At 41.8% G+C, this 19,229-nt stretch overlaps 1 protein-coding gene across 6 annotated transcripts in view; it reads right to left on the reverse strand.

Moving 5' to 3' along the window:
* BICC1 (BicC family RNA binding protein 1) overlaps window positions 1-19,229 on the reverse strand; it is a 360,705-nt gene that overhangs the window by 25,116 nt on the left and 316,360 nt on the right. For all 6 annotated transcript variants that reach the window (XM_085883538.1, XM_085883536.1, XM_085883537.1 and 3 more), the window contains 4 exons: window positions 18,803-18,948; window positions 16,971-17,124; window positions 11,663-11,835; window positions 40-139 (listed from right to left, as the gene is read on the reverse strand). In XM_085883538.1, coding sequence (XP_085739664.1) covers window positions 40-139; window positions 11,663-11,835; window positions 16,971-17,124; window positions 18,803-18,948 — 573 coding nt within the window. The remainder of the gene's footprint in view (window positions 1-39; window positions 140-11,662; window positions 11,836-16,970; window positions 17,125-18,802; window positions 18,949-19,229) is intronic.

Genomic DNA, 19,229 nt, shown 5'->3' on the forward strand with positions numbered 1-19,229 from the left:
CCTTTATCCTTAAAAAAAAAAGGGGTGCATTAAACTCACCTGAGATAGCCAGAAGCATTTTTCTCCGAGCACCAAAAGTGTTCACACCCAACTCCTTTAAATCTTCATCGGTTAGAGTGAGAAACAACTGCAGGTCTATCTGTCAGGCCACACGATATCAAGACACTTCATGCATGTGAACCGAAACACACGTCAAGGTAGATTTCTTTCCTATGCCCAATAATTGTCAAAAGTAATTTTCGGAGAGGAAGAGAACGGTGAAGGATTGGAGAAGGAAAGTAGGGAAGGAGAATATAGGAATGGTGGAGGAAAAGGGAGAGGAAGTTGGGAGAGAGGAGGGGAGGAAGAGAGAGAGAGAGGGAGGGACAGAGGGAGGAGAGGGAGGAGAGGGAGTGAGCGAGAGAGGGAGGAGGAGAGGGAGAGAGAGGGAGAGACAGAGAGACAGAGAGACAGAGAGAGATAGAGGCTAATGGGTTATGTATGGAACAGAAAGAAATCGAAAGTCAAAATTCCACAATTTTTCCACCTTTATAACAAAATGACCCAAAACCTCTCTTTCAAAGAAAACAAAGACCTTCACGGGCATATTCACCTTGAAGCAAAACACTAAATTAACGTTTTTGAGAAAGACATGTGGGAGAATTCCTGATATATTGCATGCAAGACAATTGGTTATGGTTCCTGTGGTTATAACTGACTTTACCTGCATTAAACACACTGTCAAGGGAGCGATGAAATACACACAACCACACAATCAGAATGGTTTGTTTAATTGTCAGTGTCCGCACCTGTCCAACCACATGATTCCTGCTTTCTGTCGATTTCCCGCAATCCCTTCATCAGACTGTCAAGTATTCCAAGTGATGACTTTGACACAGCGCACACATTGCTATACATCTCCTTATCTGTTGCTCATTGTATTTCTGTTCCTGACGTGTTCTGTATTCACCACTTATATGTTTAACATCATTACTGTTCCTACCGGACTGTTGCATCTGTTACATTTTCACCGATTTACCTGATTTTTAAGACACTTTACACTTTACGAAAACCTTACACGATAATAAGACAAGGAAAAAAATTTTTTTTCATGAAAAATGTAAAAACATAGAGGGATGAAATCTCAAAAAAAAACAACCAAGCAAGGAAGGAATGACACCACATTACAATGCCCCAACACGACACAACAATCCTCTTCTGCTTTAGCATCACGACATCTTTTGACATTTTACTTTTGTCGTGGTAGGATTGTGATAGAACAAAGAAAGTACTCCCCATTGGGAATGTGTGATTGTTTTATTTAATGATATCATAGGTACCTTCGTTATGATGTCATAATTTCAAAAGTAGAATGCCACACTACATCCAAAAAAATATGAAAATTTGAGGGTCATCTTGGGGTAAATTGGTCAACAGAAAAAAAAAACAATCGATGATGTCATCAGTCACGTGATTTGGTAGCCAGATTTATGTTTTTTTTAAACCTTCAAAAATCTCCGAAAAGGCTGAACAAATCGAGGAGAACCTTTAAGGGTACGACTGCCTATCCAGAAGGAACAAAAAGTTCCCCACCTATGATGTCATAGGTCACAGGGTCTGGCAACCATGTTAGAGTTACCCTAAAACCTTTAAAAAATCTTTTTGTCCATAACAGCTGGACAGATCGAGGAGAAACGTCACACACATTCTCCAAGCCTTGGGGATACCAGGGTGTTCATGAATAAATTAATCGGTCACATGTTTTTATTTTTATGTTGACAATGTCAAGGCTCGTATCAGAGTAACACACGGAATATATAACAAGGGGAGTCAGAGGCAAGGAGGGCAGGAGACAAGAGGGGTGGGAGAGGGAAGCACAAAACAGTGGGGAACAGAGACATTAGGAGATCTGTGGAAGGGAGAGGGATGGGTTGGGGAACATGGGGAATACAAGATGGACATTACAGGGACTGTCAGGAAGGAAAGCAGGGAATTTGAAGGAGGTAGGTTTGGGGTGAATTCATGGGGGAAGAAAAGATCGAGGATTTGGATGGGGGGTGATAAGAGGTGGTGGTGAACAGCTATTTTGAAGGCCAGGAGGGAAGAATGGGATTGAATAGAGTGAGGGAGTTTTTTTCCAAAGGCGGGGAAAAAGCGGACTGAAAGAGTGAAGGTGAGCAGTGATTCGTGATTTTGTTAGTTTTTATAGAAGGGGGTTGTTGGCGGACCTTGAGCGCCCTGCGGAAATATGGTGGGGAAAAACACAGCAGGGGGGCGAGGCTGGAGAGGAGACGATAGAAGACAGAAAGACCACCAAACTCTCTGTGGTGAAACAGTGAGTAGCCCAAAGACTCAGCCTCATCGCGGGAGATACCAAATATCCGAAATGCCTTGGTTTACACAACGTGAAGCCGAGAAAGGTGGGAGGCAGGAGCACCAGCCCAGAGGGGAGAGCAGTACTCAATCAGGCTGCGGACGAAAGCTTTGTCAGTTGTCAGGAGCTCAGGTGGGCCGAGGAAGGACTTTGCATGACGGAGGATTCTCAGTCGGCGACTGGCTTTGGAGGCGAGGTTTGAAATGTGGCTTTCCCAGGAAAGGTCATGGCAGATATTGAGACTCAGAAGCTTGAAAGAAAGGACTTCTTCCAGAAGATTGTTGAGAAAGTGAATGGGGGGTTTTTCCAAACGGTCTTTTCGGAGAGACATAGTGAGAGTGTGAGATTTGTCCGGATTGAAAGACATGTTCCACGTGTTGGACCAGTTTGTGATTTTACCGAGCTCTGCAGTGAGAGAAGAAGCTGCTGCATGCCGGTGTGAGGGATGACAGATGGTACGGCAGAGGGTGGAGTCATCAGCCAAGAGAAAAAGAGGATTTTCCAGAGAGTCAGAGAGATCATTGATGAAAACCAGAAAAAGAACAGGGCCCAGAACGCTACCTTGAGGAACTCCAGCCTGGACAGGAAGAGGGGAAGAAAGAACTCCATTTAGGGACACACGTTGACTGAGACAGGAGAGGAAGTCTGCGACCCATGAGTGGAGATGGCCTTGGATACCATAGGAAGAGAGTTTGGTGAGCAGGGCAGGGTACCAGACTGTGTCAAAAGCACGCGATATGACTTGGGATATGGCTCTGATTTCATATCCGGCATTGAGGACCTCCATCCATTGTTGGGAGGGCAGAAGCAGCATATCCAGAGTAGAGTGACCTGTTCAGAAACCAAAATGAAGATCAGAAATCAAGTCATTGGAGAAGAGAAAGGATTTAATGTCTGAAGCCATAATGGATTCCATAACGTTTCTGATGCTTGGGAGAAGGCTGATTGGTCTGTAGTTGTAGGGATCTGTTTTTTGCACCTTTTTATGCAGGGCAATAATGTTTGCTGATTTCCAAGCAGAGGGCAGATGACCTTGAGCAAATGAGAGGGTGAATGGAACAGAGAGAGGGTGAGCAAGCGCAGAAGAGCAGGTTTTTAGGACACGTGGGCTGATGCCGTCTGGACCGGTTGCAGAATCTGAGTTGAGGTTTGACAGCAAGCTCTCCACCTTGTCAGGAGAAAAGGACACAGAGTCCAGGACAGTCGGTGCGACTGGGTGAGGTGAGTAGAGAAAGTGATGGGTTTTGGACACAAGATTTAGCTGCAAACACCGAGTTTAGGCATTCAGCCTTTTCACGTGCGGTATCAGCAGTGCGGCCATTTGAGGGAAGGGAGTGGATGGAGGGGATACACCAGGAACAGATTTGATTAGATGCCAACAGGATTTGGAGGAGGGAGAGAGGTTTGAAAGTTCGGACTTGAGCTGAGAAAGATGTTGTTTTCTGGCTCTCCTGACGGTAGATACACACTTTTTCCGAGCTTTATGGAAGGAACTGAGATCATCCTCAGTTGGGTTTGGTTTCCATGAGGCAAAGGCAAGTTGTTTCAGGACAACTGCCTCGCCACAAGCTTCATTGAACAAAGAGTGGGAGTAAGGGTAGGACAACTGAAGACGAGAGGGGATAAATCTGTGCATGAGGGAGAGCAAGTTTCTTTGAAAGAATTCCCCGGATGAGTTGATGTTGGAGAAAGTAGCGATAGGAGACCAGTCTATAAGTTTGATGGCTGCTTGGAGACCCGGCCAGTTGGCTTGAGTGAAATGCCAGACTCGCCGGCGGTGAGGTGGTTCTCTGATAATAGGCAGAGAGATGTCCATTTTGGCAAGGACGTGGTCAGAAGAACTGATTGGAGCAAAGGAAGAGCAGCAGATATTTTCAGGGAAATTTGTCAAAATCAGATCCTGAAGAGATGGAGTACCATTGGTTGAGATCTGGGTCAGGAAGTTGACCGATTGAGTCAGTCCCAATGAGTCACAGAAAGCTTTTGCTGAAGTGCCATGACAGGTGAGATTGGTACCCACACCGAGCCAACTGGCTTGATGACAATTGAAGTCGCCACAAATGAGGAAGAGAGAGTTTGGATCAGAAGATAGAAGTTGGTCCATGTTTTCAAATAGTGAAATGTAAATGGAGTCATCACTGTTTTGTAGATGGTGCAGTACACATATAAACATGAGGTTGGGAATGGAGGGGAAGCCGTAGCCAGAGGTATTCCTGGGGGTGTGGGGGTGAGATGGCCGTGCATGGAGAGCGAGGAATAGAGTATTTGATGAAGAGAGCAACTCCTCCACCAGGACGAGGCTCAGGTCTGTCATACTGGAGGAGGGAGTAACCAGGGAGAGATACTTGGTATTCAGATATGTCTTGGGGGAGGAAGGTTTCTGTTAGGCAGATTATGTCTGGTTTGTCAGTGGCAACATGTATGGAAAGATCTGAAAGGTTTGAGCGAAGCCCCGGATATTTGAGGTCCACACTGTTAATGAAGAGGGAGGGGAGGAGACTTTGGGTGCAGGGGGTGGGAGGGGAGGACAAGGGATGAGGGAGGGAGGTAAGGAGGGTTGTTGAAAGAGTGTGGGGGATTGCAGAATCGCTTGGGGCAGGGGGCTGGATGAGAAGGAGAAAAGGCTCTGTGGTGCTGGAGGAGAGGGTGAACAACAGAGGGGCAGAAGGCAGCTGAGGATTGGAGGAGGTGGAGTGAAGAGAGGGGGGGGAGAGGGTGGTGGAAGGAGGTAGCTTTGTGAATGAGAGGGGGCAACTTTGAGAAGGGTGAGTGAGGTGGGTGAATGGTGGGAGAAGGGTGAGTGGGGAGAGTTGAGGGAGAAAGGTGAGGGGGGAGTTTTTGAGAGAGGTGAGAGGGAGGCTTGGAGGGAGAGGAGTGTGATGGTTGCTTTGAGAGTGAGGGGTGAGACGGGTGAGTTGGCACTTGAAATGGAAAAAAAGAATGGTTGATGGAAAGCGAACATTCATAGAAAACTGGGGTTTTTAAAAGTTTTAGGTGAGAGATGCGATTAAACACATTTCTTGATGGATGCAATAAAGGCGAATTCAGAGAATGGAGAGAAGAAATGCTGTAACAGTTGGATTTTTTTCAGCAAGGTATGAAGGAAAGGTCGAATTGAGAGCAGTCTGTTTGAATCGTAGAAGAGTCATGCATTATGATACAGTAAAGAGTACCACACGTGTGAAAGAGGAAGATGAAGCATTATAAGAGATCGTTTTTATTATTAGGGTACCCAGACTAATGGACTGCGTAACCTATTGTTTTTCTTCTGTATATTTCTAATTATTAGGGTACCCAGTTTAATGGACTGGGTAACCTATTATTTTTCTTCTGTTTACTTCTCATGAGGGTACCCAGTCTAATTGACTGGGTAACCTATTGTTTTTCTTCTGTTTATTAGGGTACCCAGTCAAATAGACTGGGTGACCTATGGTTTTGCTTCTGTTTATTTATTTTTTTATCATTTATTCTTTTTCCGCCAGCAATTTGCGGGTTCTTTCGCTTTAAAAATCATTTTTCTCAGGAATGGTAAGTCCGATCGACATGAAATTTTCACCATAGTATGTATCTTTTTTGATAGTATGCATCTTAATTGATAAATATGACGTCATAGGTCACGTGGTACGGGCGCCATCCTAAAAAAAACCGATAAACTTCGGACCTGTGTATCTCTGAAATGATGCAATGGAAATTTTTTCTCTTCATACATTTTAATAAGCTCCCCATGCGGAACGAGGGCGATTTTTGGCGACATCATCGGTGAGGCGAAATCCCAGTGAAAATTCGTCAAGTACAACGCTGCATAGGAAAAATCTGAAATTTCTTGAGCCTCGTCTACACAGCAATTCACCATAGAAAAAATATATCATGACATCATAGGTCACTTGCTCTGGCAGCCATCTTGTTTTGAATTTTTTTTTTTAATCTTCTTCTCCAGAATGGCTGGACAGATTGAGGCGAAACTTTACACACACACATTCACCATGACGTCGTTTTTCAAGTTTTTAATTTCTTGTTGATTGGTCACATGGTTTGGCGGCCATCTTGAATTTACCCGAAAACCTTCAAACATCTTCTTTTCCAGAATGGCTGGTCAGATCAAGGGGAACCTTCACAAACTTATTGCTCACGAGTAGTGAATAAGTTTGTTAATTTCTAATTGATACGTCACATGGTTTGGCAGCCATGTTTGATTCAAGAAAAATATTAAATAATGTTTTCTCTGGAATCACACAAGCTATAAAAACGAAAATTTGCAATTATCATCTTCCATCATGTCTGCATACAAAGTAAAAATTATGATGTCACAAGTCACATGGTTTGGCAGCCATCTTGGATAGAAAAACACACCTTATCCGATTAACACGAAACTTCAAACACTTATTACACTAGAGGATTGGAGGCAGAATATAAATTTATGACATCATAGGTCACATGGTTCGTCAGCCATCTTGGATTGAAAATGAATGAATTTAAAAAAAATCTTCTCCAGAACGGTGGACAGATTGAAGCAAAATTTCACAATCACTTTCGCCAAGACATCCTTTCACAAGTTTGTTAATTTCTAATTGATAGGTCACATGGTTTGGCGGCCATATTGAATTTACCCTGAAACCTTCAAACATCTTCTTCTCCAGAATGGCTGGTCAGATCAAGGAGAAACTTTACATACGTATTGCACACGAGCAGTGAATTTCAGTTTGTTAATTTCTATTTGACCGGTCACATGGTTTGGCAGCCATGTTGGATTCAAGAACAATATTAAACATTGTTTTCTCTGGAACCAACCTATCGATAAGAAACCTTGCGACTATCATTTAAGTCTCACGTAGTATCAAAGGCGGACGTCTGGGTACCCGACCATCGCTGCCAGCAGTTCTAAAGTGGCAGTTCTCGTTTATTCTTTTTCTGCCGGAAATTTGCCGGTTCTTTCACTTTAAAAATAATTTTCTCAGGAACCCTAAGTCCGATCGACACGAAATTTTCACCATAGTATTATCTTTTTTGAAAGCAAACCTAATTGATAATTGTGATGTCATTGGTCACGTGGTACAATGCAAATTGTTGGCTCACTTGGCTGCACCTGAATGCGTTTGAGGGTACAGGAATAGCAATTCAATTGATACCGACAATGTCCCCAAGAAAAGGGCTAACTGCATACGTAATAACGACACTGAACACTTTGTGCTGCCCGGTTCGTAACTCGTTAGTCTCGCGTTGTATCGAAGCAAAGCTGTATGTGTATCACTCTTAAATAATGTTTTCTCTGGAACCACTTATCCAATCGAAGCGAAACTTTGCGACTATCATCTCCAGAAAGTCTCATGTTGTGTCAAAGGCGGACGTCTGGGTACCCGGTCATCACTGCCAGCAGTTATAAAGTGGCAGTTCTCGTTATTATTTTTTCTTCCGCCGCAAATTGAGGGTTCTTTTGCTTTAAAAATCATTTTCTCAGGAATGGTAAGTCCGATTGACGCAAAATTTTCACCTTTGTATGTATCTTTTTTGGTGTCATACTTAAGTGATAATGGTGAGGCCATAGGTCACGGGGTATGGGCGTGACCTTGAAAAAACCGATAAACTTTGGACCTCTGTATCTGTGAAACCGTGCAATGGAAAAATATTTTGCTTGATACATTTTAATAAACTCCCTACGGTGAACACGGGTGATTTTTCGTAACGTCATCAGTGATGTGGTGCGCCGGTGAAAATTCGTCAAGTAGAATGCTTCATGGGAAAAATCTGAAATTTCTTGAGCGTCATCTACACATCAATTTAAATTAGAAAAAAATTATTGTGACGTCATCGGTGACTTTGTTCGGCAGCCATCTTGCTTTGAATTTTTTTTTTAATCTTCTTCTCCAGAACGGCTGGACAGATTGTGGCAAAACTTTACACACACATTCCCCATGACATCCTTTTACAAGTTTGTTAATTTATTATTGATAGGTCACATGGTTCGGCGGCCATCTTGAATTTACCCTGAAACATTCAAACGTCTTCTTCTCCAGAACGGCAGGTCAGATCAAGAGGAAACTTCACATGTCTATTCTGCACGTGTAGTGGATACAAGTTTGTTAATGAATAATTGATAGGTCACGTGGTTTGGCAGCCATGTTGGATTTAAGAAAAATATTAAATAATGTTTTCTCTGGAACTGCTTAACCTATCAAAGCGAAAATTTGCAACTGCCATCGCTCATCAGGTCTGCATACATGCTAAAAAATTATGATATCACAAGTCACACGGTTTGGCAGCCATCTTGGATGGAAAACATACCTTATCCAATTTACACGAAACTTCACAAACTTGTTCCAGTCTACGATAGGAAGCAGAATCTAAATTTATGATGTCATAGGTCACATGGTTCATCAGCCATCTTGGACTTAAAATAAATTTTTAAAATCTTCTTCTCGAGAACGGCAGGACAGATTGAGGCAAAAATTCACACCCACTTTCACCAAGACATATTTTCACAAGTTTGTTAATTTCTAATTGATAGGTCACATGGTTTGGTGGCCATGTTGAATTTACCCTAAAACCTTCAAACATCTTCTTCTCCAGAATGGCTGGTAAGATCAAGGGGAAACTTCACACACATATTGGACAGGCTTAGTGAATAAATGTTTGTTAATTTATAATTGATCTGTCACATGGTTTGGCAGCCATGTTGGATGAAAGAAAAATATTAAATAATGTTTTCTCTGGAACCACCTAACCTATCAAAGCGAAACTTGGCAAATGTAATCTTCCCCCCATGCCTGCATATACGGTAAAAATTATGACGTTACAAGTCACATGGTTTGGCGGCCATCTTGGATAGAAAAACGCACCTTTTTCCGATTAACACAAAACTTCACATACGTGTTCCACAACAAGATTGGAAGCAGAATATAAACTTATGATGACATAGGTCACCTGGTTCGTCAGCCATCTTGGATTGAAAATTAATACATTTAAAAGTCTTCTCTGAAATGGCTGAACAGATGGAGGCGAAATTCCACATGTATGACCGCCTCTCCATGATGAACCAAAAGTTCTCCCCCGCTTTTGATGTACGACACATTGTTTGGCAGCCATATTGGATTGAAGGGAAAATATTAATTGTTTACTCTGGAACTGCTACATCAATAAATGGGAAACTTCAGTGAGAAAAAAATTCGGAAAAGGGAAGGATGCAGCAGAAATGCGGAATGAAGTATTTAAATTTCAACTCGATCGGCCCCATGTTTTGGCAGCCATGTTGGATTGAAGGATAAATATTAATTAATGTTAAATCTGGAATCACTGCTTCAATATATGCGAAAATTCACAATTATAATCTAGCCGACATGTGAAACGTAGGTTTCAAATTTCAACCCGATCGGCCGCATGGTTTGGCAGCCAGAAATATTTAATTATTTGAATCTAAGAACTTTCAGATTTTTGTTGTTTTTTTCCAGAAGGCTCACTTGGCTGCACCTGAAAGCGTTTGAGGGTACAGGAATAGCAATTCAATTTATACCCCCAATGTCCCCAGGGAAAAGGGCTGACTCCATACGTAATAATTAGATTGAACACTTTGTGCTGCCCGGTTCGTAACTCGTTAGTCCCACGCTGTATCGAAGCAGGGCTGTATTTGTATCGCTCTTAAATAATGTTTTCTCTGGTACCACTTATCATATCGAAGCAAAACTTTGCGACTGTGATCTCCAGAAATTCTCATGTTGTATCAAAGGCGGATGTCTGGGTACCCGGTCATCACTGCCAGCAGTTATAAAGTGGCAGTTCTAGTTATTATTAATGTTCGAGAGAGTTTTCATCAAATTAGGTCATGGAAGTGTTGTCGAAAAAAATCATGAGGTGAATGGTGAAATTGGATCGGTAAACGCAGGGGGTGTAAACAGATCACATGGTTACGGGAAAAGCACTTGGCTATGGGAGGTGTATAGTCAAAAGTGAAATTATTTATTTCAAATTCGGATTGCGTAACATTCGGAAAAGGGAAGGTTGAAGTAAAATCGTGGAAGTGTGTGGTGAATTTGGATGGTAAACGCAGTGTGAAGCTGCTGGGTCGATGAAAAGTACCAGGAAGAGTAGAGAGAGAGACACGTGGTTACAGGAGGTGTCAAGATCGAAAGGATACAAGGAAGATTATTATTTTTTGATGTATTTTTGAAGAACAGGTAAGATTCGGGAATGGAAGGTTGTATGAATAATTTGTGAAGGTAATGGCGAGAGGGTCAGCTCAGTATAATAAAGATGGTGTGCCGGCAGGAAGAAGAAGAATAAGGATCGAGACTTGTGAGTGTGCAAAGAGAAAGGTAGTTTTTTGGGGGGGGGATTTTAGACAAGAAATAGTGTGTTTAGTTGGGAGGGATTGGGGACGTTGGGAAAATGGGGAAGATTGAAATTGAAGGTAATGGGGAGAAAATACAAATAAACGCGATCGTACACCAAGGGAAAGGATGGGTGGGCCTCAAGCACCTGGTAAGACGAGGTCGACGAAAACTCACAAAATAGTACGATTTTTGAAACAAAACCGAACTAGGAACAAACCGTAGCACGTAAGTGAGAAAATAAACAGTTAAAATGGGACAGATAATGACTGGAAACTTAACTTTGAGATCGTTAACAAAGAGCCCTGAAGGACACCTGCCGACACTCCAAACCCAAAACTGGAATTCAATATTCTCCAACGGTTTTATTCAACTGAACATCGGAACGTAACAAGCTTTGCACTGCACACCTTCTGACCTCTCACCCCAAACTCCTTTATTTCTCATTGCACCCTCCAGCATCCAGTCCATGCACAACAACACAGTGTGTGATAAGGATGAATCAATTCTATTTAGTTGAAGCTTTCGGATCCAGATATGAGAATTTTTTTTTATTTTCTAGTGATTCTTCACCATTGAGAGATGGGACCAAAAACGATATATAGCATGATATTGTAAAAAAAGTTGTGGACAGTTATGACAAAGCCAGGTGGATGAGTTGGTTTGGTGGCAACAGCAAGCCGATTCGATTTTCTGGATCCAGATCTGGCCTATCAGTGGGATACAAAATGTAAACTGTTCAGCCTGGCGGAGGTGTGCACTCTTCCGAGTGCTGTTCTAGTTCTTTGTTGTTATGTCCATCTGCTGTCCCAATGCCCCACTGTCAAACATTGCCTTTTTTATTTGTGTGGAGCAATGCCTTCTATTAATGATCCTCAACAAGATCAGCCTTGGAAACAACTAATAAAGAGATTTAATCTTTTTTATTTTATTAAATGGCCCAAAAAAGTGCTACAAAAAAAGAGAAATGCAAAATGCTGTTCAGACATGCCTCTTGCTGGTAGAAAACTTCAGTGTACTTTCCGAGGCCCAGTTTGCTAAAGAGTTCAGGTAGATCACCAACATCATGACGCAGTGTGCCCAGACTGCAAATTTCTGGGTGTGACTTGACATTGAGGCATGATGGGAGTGCAAGGTGAGCATCACTGGTCAGAATATTGTCATCTGGAAAACACAAAAGATATAGGCATGCAGTTTTTTATAGAGTCATTGGAGATACCAAGTGAATTATAGTTTTATTGTTTTTTTTTAAGGATAACTATAAACAGTGTTTTATCACCATCACCGATGGTGATATTTCCAAAGAAACATCTCAAAACAAATCACTTCACTGGACTGATGGCAGAACTGCAGGAGAAAGGGAGAATTTATTTTTTTAATCTATCATACCCCTGTGGAAGGGGTGTTGACAACTAAGTTGTGATTATTTCTACCATAAAGAATGAACACTGGACTGCAGTGTCTCCTTTATTGTAGAGTACTGGCAAAGCGGCCTTCAACCAGGCAGTAATTTGGCTGAAATATGAGCACACAATGGTATCCTCTTTTAAAAATGAATTATGGAATCCTTGTTCACAAGCAAATATTCGTAAACAAAGCATCTGCCTTGACGTGTTCTCTGAGAGATGGTATACTCATTGATACAACACCCCTTATCTGCATGCAACGAACCAGGATGACAGTTTCTAGTCAGGCTGAAAATCATTCCCAGACAAGACAGTTAAAAAGACCATTACCCTCCCTCTCGACGTTCCTGCCAACCCCTTGAGAATGGTCAGTTTCCAATGAAGTGAAGGAAAAGTTGCTTCATCGATACTGTAAGAGAGGTGTTTGTACAGTATGTTTGTCCGTGTGTGTTGCATTTTTCTCAGAGATGGCCAAACAGATCTTATTCAAACTTGCAGAGGTTCATCAGTGAGTGCTGGGGAGAGTTTTCGGCTAAAACATTTTGAAAAAAAAGCTTGATTTTTTTATTTTATCACTCTTGTAATACTTAAGACTTTTACAGCGATGTGAAAAGAAATATTAAATGATTCCCGACCACATTCCTTAGTGAGTGTAGGGAGGTATTTTAGGCCGCCACAAAAAATATATTTCAGAAAAAACGATTTCTTCAAAATTACAACAGGATTACGACAGCATCAGGAAACGGTGGGTATCTCTGCTAGTCGATATATAAATATCCCAGCTAACAGAAGTAGGGTTAACGTTGGGACAACCTCATCACCACCATTGTCCCAACAAAATTTGGTCCTTTGGTCCAACGTTCAACGCCATGTGGCTGACGTCGAATAGACGTGGGAAATCCTCTCGCAGCTGTTCCAACCATTTAGCAACGTTGAGCCAACGTTGGTGTGCTAGCTGGGATTCGTTTCCAAATCTCACTTCCTTAATTAGCAAGTAGTTTCTGATGCAGTTTTCTCGACTTGCCAAATCCCTTGATGTGCTCTAGATTATCTCCCATTGCAATTTCGCTCAGAAATTGACTGAAGCTGCAACCGTTAGATTGTGAGGCATTTCTGCCTGCTAATGTAATAGCGTTGCATTCTGGGCCAAAAAATTCATCCCTCTGTACAAATGATGATGCCTGCCAGCCATAATGGAAAGAGTTCTGGATTAGTGAGCCATTCGAAGTGCCCAATCCTGTAACCCAATAGTTTATGATTCAATCTGAGCAACCGATGTAGTCTAGCCAGAGCAGTGCTTCAAAGGTATGATTTCAATGTCATGCAGAACTTGCATTACATTTGTGTCCTGGGATAATCCTTATGACTTTCACATACATCGTTCCTAGCTAGTAAGGCAGGAAGCATTTTTAGAGCATGTCACTTTCTCTGTTCCATGAATTATTTCCTTTGTTGTTGTTTTTTTGGTATAGTTAAACAACACAATCATGTGAAATGAAAGGAGCAATGGCATTTGCTATTTTAATTTTTTTCTCTGCACTTTGTTCTCTCTTTGTGATGAGCTGTTTCTCAACCCCATCTGGTTTTCTCACTCACTATTTCGAGATTGCCATTTTGGCCTAGAATATTTTCAATTACGGCCAACCGTTTGTAATTGCAGACGAGGTCGTTAATGCTCAAATTTATGCATAATTGCTGTGAAGCTTTTGCAATTGCCTTATGTCATCCATTTTGAAACAATGATTTGCTATTATAGTCTCGGAAGAGGAATTCCTGTTCAATGGCACCCCAGATAATGAAACACGAGATGACACCTGTTAAACGATCGAATACACGATTTGTATTCGGTTGTGAACAAAAGCCTGTGCCAAATGCGACATCTTCATGACCTGGTGGTTTAGATGAAAGGCCGTCGAGTCATGGTGATGTCCTGATGAAGTTTGTGAGACAGGGAGACAATGTGAAGTCACACAAGGCACAATTTTATGACGAGTGGAAGGTAGTAGCAGTTGTGAGCAAAGCCTGGCTTTTCCTGTCCAAATTACAATCACTTAGCAACACCCTGACTTGGTTCTGTGCTACAACCTACAATTTTCAACTGAATCTGTCCAGGGGTTCAGGAAAGCATTAAAGTAAAATCACCAAATACACAAACAAAGAAAATCTACAAACAGATATTTTTGAAATTATTTATAATGTCATTATTATTTTTGATGAGATGCATTAAGTTCATTTTATATACCAAGCTTGCAGACTCCATGCCACATTGCATATCAAGGTTGCGATTGAAGGGACAATGCAGGTTTATACTTTCTATTTCTCGCTATGTACTCCCATCAGTTAAAGCTTCTCCTTTTTTCTGGATACAGTCAAGGCTCTTGAAAGAGCTCGAACACCGAACGAATCAAGACACAAGAGGACAAAAGGAATAGCAAAAAGTACATTGTTGCGACTCACATTGTCCAGGACATCCGATTGAAACATGAAGCAGGAGTTAAAAAAAAATTAAATGAATGTGCCTTTTACAGGCCACCATGGCACCCACGCACCACGATAATGTGAGTAGCAATAAAACACATGGTTTCTTCGAAAACTTGCAGTGCACAAGAAGAAAGAAAGAAGGTTAATTGGATCATCATGGAAATGCCATTATTCCCCCACAAAATTCAATCCATTCACACATAGTACACTGCACCATTGAGACTCGTCACATGTATGCACAGGGGCTCGTAAGAATGGTAGATCGAATGGTAGATCATAAGAATGGACGTTCTCTGTTAGGACAAACCTGGTTTTTGATTTCTAAGGCTAAACTAAAGCATCCGAGATGCAATAAAAACATTTGTTTGAAGATGGAAACGCACACTCAAAATATAGAATATACTGTTATATACTTTGCCAAAAAGGTCCCTCAACCACCCACTCTCCTATCTATCATGAAGTACGGTAGTTTTTGTTATGGGGTGGGAAAAATGGCTGCCCCATCAAATGTGTACAAATAATGCCAAGTATATGGTTTAACTTACTATTTGGGAAGAACAATCCAGAAAGCCTGATGTAACTAACAAATGCAGCAAAGTGATCAACATCAAAGGTATGTTTGCATATTTTTTATTTGAAAATACACAGAAAATGAAGTATATGAAATTTCTTAATGGTAAAGGGGTGAGAGGTCAACATAGAGGAATGGAAAAGATCAGCGATGGAAACATCAAAGAAATGAACATATTGAAAGCACAAGAGGTAGGGCTAAGCAGATGAGTGGCAATAAGCAGACAAAGGGCATTAGAGTAGATGGGATAAAAGATGAACAAAGTAAATGTGGAAATAAGTGCAGATGGACTGGAGAGAAGAGTCGTTGAGAACAGCAAAGATTCTGAGTAAAATGTGAAGAAATGGAGATAAGCTATGCTTCGGGGAGGTAACAACGTATACTGCATGTTTTGCTGGAGGAGTGAGTATGGCCTAGTTGGGGTCATGAGAAGTGAATAAGGCTTGGTGGGCAGATGGGAAAAGAGCAGATATGAGATATGGTGGAAAATGAGGCCATGGATTTTTCTGTGATAGAAGATGATCAGGCCTCTGCACTTCAGCCTCCTGTTGAGTGGCACCAATTACACTGCGATGGGCTATGAAGGTGAGATTGCGCTTCACCGGCTCACAGACGAAAAATTTACACCAGTATACTAAAGATAGACTGAAAAACTGTTACGATCTGATACTGGCAAAGGAGTGGAAGCTTTGTGAAGCATCCCGAGGCATTGCCCTGTCCTGAAAGGCAGCAGAGATGACCATAATCATGAAACAAGAAATAATCATGGCAGATTGTTGGTCCAAGGAGCTCCACGGACTGCCAGACGTTGATATTTAAGAAGCAATTTCAAAATACAGTAAGCGGAAATGTTTTCCATGTAAACTATGGAAATAATTAAAGTAAAGGTTTATAATTGGAAAAAAAGCATAAGAAATGTGATGGTGTATGGCATCAGATGTGGAGAACCATCATGCACTGAGAGAGGAGAAATTTGGCCCTGAGACCATCATGCACTGAGACACAAGATAAACTCACCAAACCCTAAAGGGCCGGATGAACGAACATCTTCGTCCAGCTTATGAAGAGGGTTTGAACTCTGGTGTGTATGTGCACTTAAACCTGCATGGTCACAGCTTTGATAAGTCAAGTGGTAATCTGAGATAGAGAGAAAAAAAGTGGTTGCTGTAGTTGTAAAGGAATCCATTTGGGAAAGAGCTGAAGCACCATCTCTCAACAAGAGGGGCGATTTGCGATTTCATCTGTCTCGTACAGGGGACAAGTCTATGAAATCTCTTCCACACCGGTTGCAACCATCATGTGACGCCCAGATTGGTCCACAGACCAACTAACCCAACCACCACCGGATGTCAAGTGGTGATTCTGAAACTACATCTTCACTTCAACATCTGCCATGACCAAGGCGACTGGATACTTGCCGAAACGTCGGCTTTGCCGACTAGCAAGTCCAGCTTTTTTCAATTGTAAACTTTTACTGGCTTAATTTGACTGGATGAATACCAAGAACCTGCATCGCTTTATTTAAAATCATTATTCCATGAGACTTGATCAAATCCTGCTTTTGAGCCTGCAGTCACGAGGTTTAAAGTGTGAGGGGTCACAACTCAAATGTGAGTGAATTCAAGAATAGAGAAAATGTGGCTCGAGTAAGTTCCATCCGGTTATTTTTTTCTTTTTTTAATTCTAAATTGTTTTGAATCTTATTTTTGGCTCCAAATATCTCCACCTGCAGTCTATACAAAAGCATATCTGCCTTCAGGAGCCTCATGCAGCAGCTCGCTTATTACACACAGTAAGTTTTTAAACTGATGTTTATCAGCACAGTGTGATGTTGAACTCACAAACTGGACTTGTGTTGAGGATATGACTCGCACAACTGGAAGGAGTATGGAATTCCCTTGAGCCACTACTTGTGCCTCTTCTTCGATTGCGCCAATTCTCAGAGTCACTACCAATGCCACCCTCACGGAGCGATGTGCACCGATGTGGCTCAGCCTGCAGAAAAGAACAGGTAATTCGATTCCAAGTACATCTCACATGATTCGAGCAAACAACTGCAAAAGCATGGAATATTGATGAATGTCATGTTAGAAAGATGAAACGACGATAAGTAGGAAGTTGAAGGAACCTATGGGAGATGACTGCAATATTAAAAAATGGAACTCATGACAAAAATATGGAACCATTGGGTACACAAACAGAGAAAAAGGTGAAGAATGTGCACACATGTGAGAATTTATGGCATAATTATGGTGCCAAGGAGCAATTTGCACAATGGCAATGCCAAAATTCATCATGACTCGCGAAACTGAAAACAGCCCAAACTGTGCTTTCCTTTCCCAATGCAAACACCTGCAACGGCATGAGTGAAAAAAAATTGGAATACTTTATGCATAGGAATAACTGCAACGATCTTCTTGAATTTGCCAGATCCCATCGCTTTCAGAAACTAATAAGCACAGTCGATCCTGGTGAGTACTTGGATGGGTGATCCAATGCCACCGTGAGTGAGAATGGGCCCCGGGGCAGCCCCAAGTATAGGGACCCTTTCAAAAAAAATTTTTTAACAACCTGTACAGAGGTTTCCTTATTTCCATTGTCAGAAACACATGCCATGTTAAAGGGAAATTGGGGTGTTATTCACTTGTTCCTACATGTGGATTCGTTTAAACCATTTAAAGGAGATCGGGTGTGGCCAACACTCCTGTGCACATTTACATCACTAGCAGATACCCGTCTACGACGGGTATGGGGGACAGTACGGATCACAATACTCGGTTACGGTAGTTTTTTTGGATGTTGTGCACCGCATTCAACAGCTCAGTTCATATTGGTGGTGTGTCTGGGTGCCCATGGTAGCATTTGAGATGGGTTGCTTTAGATTGTTGGCCTTGACACAGTGTCGGATGAGTAATACGAACGATTTGACATATTCATCGTTTCTATATTACCTCCATCAACAGATTAACAACATGGCAGGATAAAAGTCGTAAATACCGAGTTGAACAAACGTCATGAACTCATGGAATTAGTTTAGTAAAGCACGTCGTCTGGGACCCGGCCGTTGGTTTGCCGCCGGACCGCTGCTGATTGTGACGTCATCGATTCACTCTTTGAAAATTCTATCAAAATTCGATTTTTTGAATCCACTATCACCTGCGTAAATACATGGAACACATAATGTGAAGATTTCGGAAGTATGAACAGAATATGTTTGGAGAAAAGTGTATTAGAAGTTTCAGGCTTACACCCATTATATTATGATTACCGTGATTGTCATTATGTAAATTGTTCCCACTGTAGTTTATTTTAGGAGGGAAGGTGTCACTGCCCATGTCAAGGAATCACCCTGAGTGGCTTGGAGGGAGACACAAAATAAAGTTGCCCCCGGTGTTTTATCGGCACAAACAATCATTATATGAAAAAAAAAATGAAGGAATAATTACGGGGCCCCCTATTATGTCTGGGCCCCAGAGTAGTTACCCCGACTGCCCACCCCTCCCCCCTCCACCCCCCCTCCATCTCGGCGCCCCGGGGAGACCTCATGGAAGACAAGGCAATTTAGGCTGAATAACAGACAAATGGCTCAGTTGGTGTCATGTGGAGTTGATTTCTATAAAAGCTGTCTTCCCGGTGAAGTGCATGCAAGGGTGTTGCATCTCAGAGCTCACACCTCATGCGTGGTTGCCATGCAGGGTTTGTAGGTATTCTGGCGAAGTAGTTTCATGGCCTCTGAAGGCATGGATTTTGAAAATCCAAGACCACTCCACTGATTGGTAGGAACACGCACCTCAGTAACGACAGGCTTCCTCTGCATTGCTGTGAGGAACAGGTAGGTACAACAAGGTGTGAAGCAATCAATGTTCATCTTGTTTTCTTACATTTATAATTTCAAGTCTATCAAGTATTATTCTCTTAATTCATTTTCATTCATCTTCTGTTTATTTATGATGAAAACGACACCAATTCATATTTTTGACACGTTCTCTTTACTCAACACACGTGCATGCATATATTTGTGTTTAATGGTATTTTCTTGGTAAAGTGTGAGTAAAGTTAACATCACATTTACCTCTGCCACCAAAGGTGGACAGAGGTTA

This window comes from Eptatretus burgeri, chromosome 5 (assembly GCF_056783735.1).
Source record: "Eptatretus burgeri isolate ZD-2024b chromosome 5, Ebu_testis_v1, whole genome shotgun sequence".
Lineage (NCBI taxonomy): Eukaryota > Metazoa > Chordata > Myxini > Myxiniformes > Myxinidae > Eptatretus > Eptatretus burgeri.